Consider the following 7535-nt stretch of genomic DNA (forward strand, 5'->3'; position numbering starts at 1 on the left):
AGGGGGAAGCAAACACTCTGACACCCGACACATGCACATGTTCAGACAAAGTGAGGCAAAGAATAAAAAAACACACATGCCATGCCACCCACACCCACACAGTTGTTCAGAGTGTGGAACAAGCCTGTTGAGTGGCAGTTAGCACCTATTCGGCAGCCATGGCAACCAGCTCCACGGCGATAGATAGCGCAGCCAAGTGGGTCAGAGTCTGCGAGTGTGATAACCTTGTAAAGATCACCTTCGAGGCAAATATACAACGCAAACACGCTTCTCGGTTTCTCCACCGGTTAAAAGCTGCATCTTTTAGTTCAGACGTTAACTATCCGCCTGTCGTTCACCTCTAATTCTTCAGACGAGGGGAGAGCCTGGTGAAAAACAAGGCTCTTATCTACCCATTCTACTGATGATCAAAACTGAAAAGGATGTCTGATGCTGTTTCAAAGCACTTTCAGTTCAATGAAATGACAAGTCCGCAAGGAATTCGGCTTACGTTCAGGAAACTGCAGGAGGGCTGCTAACTGTTGGGGAGATAATGAAAGCTCCTCAATGAGCAAATCAATTTTTCTTAATGTCACAGCTTTTTGTTAGTCAGAATTCATTCAAGCTCCGTCAGTCCACCTTATTCTTTACGTTAAGTACCTTCCAATTCTCAGATAATTCTATGTTGCTGCTTTGAGCAGTTGACAGCTGCTCAACATCTAATCCCACCTCGGCTTCACTTATAAACAGACAAAAAACTCTGGTAATTAGTTAGAGGATGGATCAGATTTTTGCCTCTTCCTGGAGCTTTTGTCACATACTCACAAAGCCCTGTTTGTACACAACCGCCTCTATCCAACTTAGCCTTTTATTCCTGTGACTCTCAATGAGGAACTGCAACATAAATCAATAATGCACTCTTTTGAAATGAAAATAAAGACAGCCAGTGACCAAACCCAAATCCCCCTGTGCGGTTAAAGCTCTTCGAGTGCCTCACAAGGTAAATCAAATTTCTCCCATGATCCTCCGCCACTGGGAAGCATTTCAAACATGAATATTTATTAAACTGATTTGGCCATAAAACCCTCAGAGGCAGATAAGAAACAGTTTGTTAGAGGATGAGTAATAAATAAAAATGGCAGCATCATAAGATGTGTTTGGAACTCTAACAACAGACTGAACTTCGTGACCAGACAGTCAAAATGAGTGTCCAACAACTACCATATATTCCAGTGTATAAGTCGCTTCGGAGAACAAGTTCAGTTTATTGTTTTCATCATTCTTTGTTGAAATCAGGTCTCTCTTGTAAATGAGTCCTCGGGGCTCAATGGGATTTACCTGTCTAAATAAAGGTTGAATGAATATTATATGTCACCGATGATCCGTCGTGTTTATTATGCATCAACAATGACCCCAGGGCAATGTGGGCTGGTGTCATACCAAAAATCGATTGGCGGCCGCGTGAGCATGCACGGGAGGACTCACTGTTGCAGATCTTTGAAATTTAACAAGATCAACACTTAAAAACAATGATTTGTTTGCTCGACATTATAGCAAAAGTGTGTCTCAGTTTAACTTTGGTTGGCCTTGTCACTGTTTTAAGTGCTTTATAAATAAAATGGTATGGTATGGTAACTTTTCCTTAATAAATGCACTTTAATGATCAATGTTTGGTGGGGGTGGGCAGTGGGGGTAGCGGTACAGGAACAACATATACGCCTACCAGTAGTTGCCAAAAGCCTAGAGGGCCCTATCATGCCTTTGGCGGCTGCAAAAGATAATGTTTACTCTGGTTCATGTCAGTATGAATGAACATTAAAGCGTCAGTCAAACATTGCGTCATGAATATGAGAAAAAAAGTATAAAAGTCGCTTTGGCGTACAAGTCTGGCAAATCTATACAAAAAACTGCAACATATACATCGGAAAATATGGCATTTCCACCCAGTCTGCCAAGACTGTTCAGAAGTTGCTCAACACAGAAAGGTACATAAAGGAAAGTAAATGAGGCTGCAAGAACTCAGCTGACCTATTAAAACCCACACAAACACAATCTTGCACATGTAATATATTGTTTGATGCAACAACATCAATGTGTAAACTGACACTCAGCCTTGGCGCAGACCAGGCTAGCAGAGGGGTAGCTGAATGAGTGCAAAATGGACCCGATGGCCAGGCTCAGGTCCTCGTTGCTGGGGTACAGAGTGACAGAGGCAAAGCGCAGGTAAGGCAGGCGGGGAGTTTCCTCTGGACCAATTTTTATATGAGGGATCTGCAAGAAAGAGAATGTGGACAAGATAAACAATATGAGAGGAAAGAGAAGCCTGGAAAAATTTGGCGGTTTGTGATTTTTGAGCCAAAAAACAAACAAACGAAAAGATTAGACTGATTTAAGAGGAGAAATGAAAATATTTCTGAGAAAAGTCAACAAATGATAAAAGCTGATCATATAGATTGGGATGACTAACAAGTAAAACAGTAAAGGAGTGAGAAATGCACAGATTTGTGCACATTAGTCAGAGTGACTCACCTCCTTCTCTCCACATATATGACTGACAGTAGAGCCAGAAGCAGGGCTGGAGGCTGGACCTATCACAGACACGACTCCTTTGGGTAGAATTTGGCACACTAAAACAGAACAAATGCAAAAGTGGAAGGTAAATATCCATCCATCCATTATCTTTTACCCGCTTCTTCCATTTTGGGTCACGGGGTTCGCCGGTGCCCATGTCCGGCAATCACTGTGCGAGGGGCGGGGTATGCCCTTGACGGGCCGCAAGTCCATCACAGGGCGGAAGATAAATATTTAAAGATTAATCTGTTTTGTGTGTCATATTTTTTTGTGACTGACGCAGTGGGTGCAAAAGTCTAAAAATGTAGAATGCAACAATATTGTATTAATAACTTGTTTAGTTGTATGTTTATGTTTCCTGAAAATCAAATGATGGAAACACCAGTTGGAGTAAACCCCACGTGTCTACAAACAACAAATGAAACTTGTCTCGTTTATTTATTGAAAAAATAGAGTATTTTATGTTTTGTATGTCTCATTGCCAATACTCTTACAGAGAAAGCTATAACGAAATCTTCTGACATTTATTTATAAATATCTTTTGTTGCAGTAACATTTCTGAAGAAAAAGTAATTATATCATAATTTTGAATAATTAAAGGTCCAGTACATAAAACAGGATACGATCCAATCAAGGGTAGAAAGGCTGACATGATGCTTACTCTGCGTACAGATAGGCATGGTTAATTTAGCAGAATGGGCTCTACTTGTAAATGTTTTAATTGTTTTTGCTTATCTGCTGCCTAAATTAATGTGCACTTTTCTGAATGAGCAGACTAACAAGGAGCAGTTGTGTCAGTGAGAAACAAATAACTTTTAGTTGTGTAAATTTAACGACTGTATTCTTATTTTGAAAAATATCTGTGCTTTTAATCAAATCTTGAAATTTGTTTTATGCACAACCACAGCCATTTTTTGGGATCTGTTAGCACAGTACGTGTTTGGACTGACTCAGCTACTACCACACCAAATGCTGAAAGGATCTGTGTTTTATTTGTGTTTTCTTGTGTCATCTGTTCAGCGTTCCTGCTGTAGTCAGCTCCAGCTCCTGCCTCTCTCACCTGTTCCTCTTTGTCCTTCCTCAGGTGTTCGTGACTATTCTATTTGGGGAGTGGTGGCGCAGAGGTTAGAAGATGGGCTTGTGATCAGAAAGTCGCAGTTTCACCTCCCGGTACCGTCAACATCAAAATGTGGGTGGAAAAGGTGAAACACCCACACCTCCCTCCACTCTCATTCGCCCCACTCTGGGCCCCTGAGCAAGGCCCTTAACCTCCACCATCTGCTCCCTAAACAGGTCTCTCTTGAAAATGAGTTCTCGTGTCTCAATGAGACTACCTGTATAAATAAAGGCTAAATAAAAAAAATTTAAAAAAATTCTGCCATTAGTTCCTCTATATAAGTCCTGATGGTTTGTTTCTTCCCTGTCCGTGGATTGTGCTCCCCTGAGTCATCATGCTCCATATTCCTCCACGTCTCCCTTGATGCTGAGATTTATGTAGGTTTTGCTGCCGCGCCAGCTTTTGTTTTGAGTTTGTTTAATAGATGTTCTTTATTTTATCCTCATGTTCAAGACAAAGCAAAGATCACAATAAATGCTAGCTCAAAATTTGTACAGTTGAAAGCGTTAGATTTTTTTGTCTTCACTAAAATAAAAATAAAAATAGCTGAGGCAGACATTTTGGATTGTGTTGACTTCTTAAGCAAATTTGTTGTAAATGTACATCAGTGATTACTTTCTAAAGTTTCACTAATATTGATCCTGTGGATTATGAGATATTTTGCTAACAAGCAAACAAGGTTACAATTATTAGTAAAGTTATAAACAAAGATATCGTTCACTCTATCGGCGCTCAGAGTATTTTGAGTTGACTCAACTACTACCACACCAAAGTTTAGCTCAATTTCTCCAAATTGACCAAGTTATAGTCCTGCTTGTGTTTGCTAAGTTCAGTTGATTGTGGCAGCCATGATAAATCAGGTTGACTCCAAAAAGTTTTAGATATATATCCAATGATAAATGCCTGCTTTCTAATTTGCACCTGACTCATGAGGTATTTTGCTAACAGACAGACAGGGTTAAGTCCGTTTAATATTAAGTCTTTAAATAAATAAAACAAAATGGTTAGTGCTCAGAGTATGTGTTAAAGATGACTCCCAGCTACTACAACACAAAATTTTTACTTATGGTTATTTCTGTGCTTGCTAAGGTTGATTTTATGGGGCGGCCATGTTGAATGAGATTGACTCCAAACGTTAATCAGATGTAGATGTACCTGTAATGATTATTTTCTGATATTTTCAATAAATCATCCAATGCTTCCTGCTCATGCACACACACACACACACACACACACAATGGCCACAGATACTATTGTACTATTGCTTGTCTAACAATAACCCATCAAAGTCCTAATAAATAAATCTGTTCACATTTAAATCTATAATTTGGTAAATAAGTTAAGTGAGCTATTTGATTCATTATGGTTTCAACAGGTAAAAGTGTTGTCTGTAATTTATTAAATTGCTAAAGAACCAAATGCTGGGTGTTTTCTTGAAAGGCAATAGGAATTTAAAGGGTGCATTTCACAAAACATTAAACAATTTCATTAAAATTAAACTTGTGCTCTTGGCAGCTACACAAACAGTCTCTTTTTTAATGTGACCACTTTTATTGACAAGGGTTTTAGTGCCTGTACCAGATAATTATTTCACAAACACAGCAGAAATGGTCACTTAGTTTAATTCTAGTGCTCAATAAGCTCCTTCTTTTTTTTTCTTACTTTATTTCCCATTTAATTCTTGGTCTCTGCATCTGTGTGTGGAAATGTGTGTGCGTGTGTGTGTGTGTGCATTGAGTGACTGTATAAACCCTGATTGTGCCTGTGTGTGGATGTGCATCTTTTTCAGAGAAATGTGTGCATGCGTGTATGGTTTAGTGCACGTGCATGTGAGTGCATGCTTCTGTCATTTGTAGCTGTGAGATGAGCTCTTTGATCCAGAGACCAAAAGATGCTACTAGCACACCCGTCTGTCAGAGTCTCCTGCTCATCGGTCAAGGACACATGCGCACACACATGCATCCACATCTCAAGCAGGCGCACAGAGAGTGTGCAGCAGTAGCTTGTAGCAGGGTCCATGACCTACAGAAAAGGATCAGGGAGGCTGCGTCTCCTTGGTGGTTCAGTTCATCGTTACTTCTTCTGCCTTTGCTGTCCAAAGATTTAGTTTTATCTCTGAATTTTCACAGACCAGGTCTATCTGCTGCTGCAGATCTGTTTTTGGTAATTGATGGTATGTTTATATTGTGGCCTAAATGGTACACGGTTCCAGATGTTACCGGAGGGCGCAGGTCCACTGTTTTTTAATGAGGCTGTCTTAGTGGCCCATTACTGGTCTCCAGTGACATGTAAACAAATAAGCAAAAGCTGCTTCTGGCTCCAAATCCCACAAAAAATGGTGGTGTTTTATCATTCCAATCATTATTTTAGGGTTTTGCACATAAAAAAATTGGCTTTTTAAAACAAAACAAGACTAAATGTAGTTATCTTTTTAAATAATATAACATTTTGGAATATAAATAATTTTCTACTCTGCTAAATTTGCTATTAAAACTAAATATTATAAATGTTATGCACTGGCATCTTTTGTGGTCACTTTTCTTTATGCTAATGAGACACTGTGCCTTTGAGGACTCTAATGGATTTTGCTGGATTTTATTATTTTCTGCTGCACTGTGTAAAACTGATCCAGTGCTCTTCTTCAGAGTGTATTATATCCACTCACTGGTGTCTGTGGTGTCATACTGGGAGTCTTTTTGCAGCTCATATATGTCCACCTCCACACGGGCTCGGGCAGGACCCTCGAACACGCTGTTGATGTTCTCCCTGGCCAGGGCCAGCGCCAGCCGCTCCCCACGCCCACACACAGATTGGTCATCCAGAATTGCCGCTAGAGAGAAAAACAGAGAGAATAGGAGAAGGAAAGGAGAGAAGGATGGAGGGAAGAAGAAACGTCAAAACAGCTAAGCAAAAAAAAAACATGAGAAGGCATAGAAATTTTAAACAAGATTGTCGATGTATAAAATGTTCAGTCTAATGAATCACCACCAGTGACTGACAGCAGAATGAAGGGATTTACTCATGCTCATTAAAATGCACAGCTGGAAATTTAAAGTATAAAAGAAATCCAAAGGATATAAAACACATATGCTTATTTACTGTCTTTCAAAAAGTCGTGGATACACTGAAACTGCCTTTTTGTCTTCTGTTTTATGCTTGAGTGAAGAAAAGGTGACTGGTGTCGCCTTGTTTGTACTTTCTCTAGAGCTGTCATTTCTAAACCAAACCCGGAGTTCGGCCCAACCTGGATTCGGACTGGGCCAGGACATAATAATGTGCTCAATGTGCGGGTCAGTCTTGGGCTTTGGTACGGTTTGACAAGTCATACAGCACAAATAAAACTAAACAGGAATGCGCACTATAAAATTGTGTTAATATGCTTGTAGAGGAGGAGGTGGTACGTTTATATGTTGATAGGATGAAGAAAGAAAGAGTGCAGCAGTTACTCAGACAGTGAAGAGATCGCTGGCGCATTGTGCAATAATTGCGCACGTGGGCTCGGATTTCTGTGAATCAGTTTTACGAATCATACATCACTAAGAAAACTAAATAAGAATGCACAATATAAAATTGTGTTAATCTACTTGTAGAGGAGGAGGCAGGTCTGACCGGCCGGTTTAAAGAGGTAAAAAAAAAAAGTTGCGTTAAGCTCAGATGGACAACCTGTCACCGGCCGCGTACGTCTGCTGATCCGCAGGTTGAAATGGACTTGCGACCTGTTCAGGGTGTACCCCACCTTTCGCACAGTGATGGCTGGACATGGGCACCAGTGATCCCTAAACCCTAAAAGGAAGAAGCGGGTAAAGATAATGGATGGATGGATGGATGGATGGATGGATGGATGGATGGATGGATGGATGGATGGATC

The 7535-nt window shown here is 40.3% G+C and overlaps 1 protein-coding gene across 1 annotated transcript in view; it reads right to left on the bottom strand.

Annotated features, from left to right (window-relative positions):
• grik5 (glutamate receptor, ionotropic, kainate 5) overlaps window positions 1-7535 on the bottom strand; it is a 112220-nt gene that overhangs the window by 30897 nt on the left and 73788 nt on the right. The window contains exons 3-5 of the mRNA XM_037676177.1: window positions 6333-6497; window positions 2509-2606; window positions 2085-2250 (exon numbers count right to left, since the gene is read on the bottom strand). Of these exons, the coding sequence (XP_037532105.1) occupies window positions 2085-2250; window positions 2509-2606; window positions 6333-6497 (429 nt within the window). The remainder of the gene's footprint in view (window positions 1-2084; window positions 2251-2508; window positions 2607-6332; window positions 6498-7535) is intronic.

This window comes from Nematolebias whitei, chromosome 5, assembly GCF_014905685.2.
Source record: "Nematolebias whitei isolate Nwh7 chromosome 5, NemWhi1, whole genome shotgun sequence".
Classification (NCBI taxonomy): Eukaryota; Metazoa; Chordata; class Actinopteri; order Cyprinodontiformes; family Rivulidae; genus Nematolebias; species Nematolebias whitei.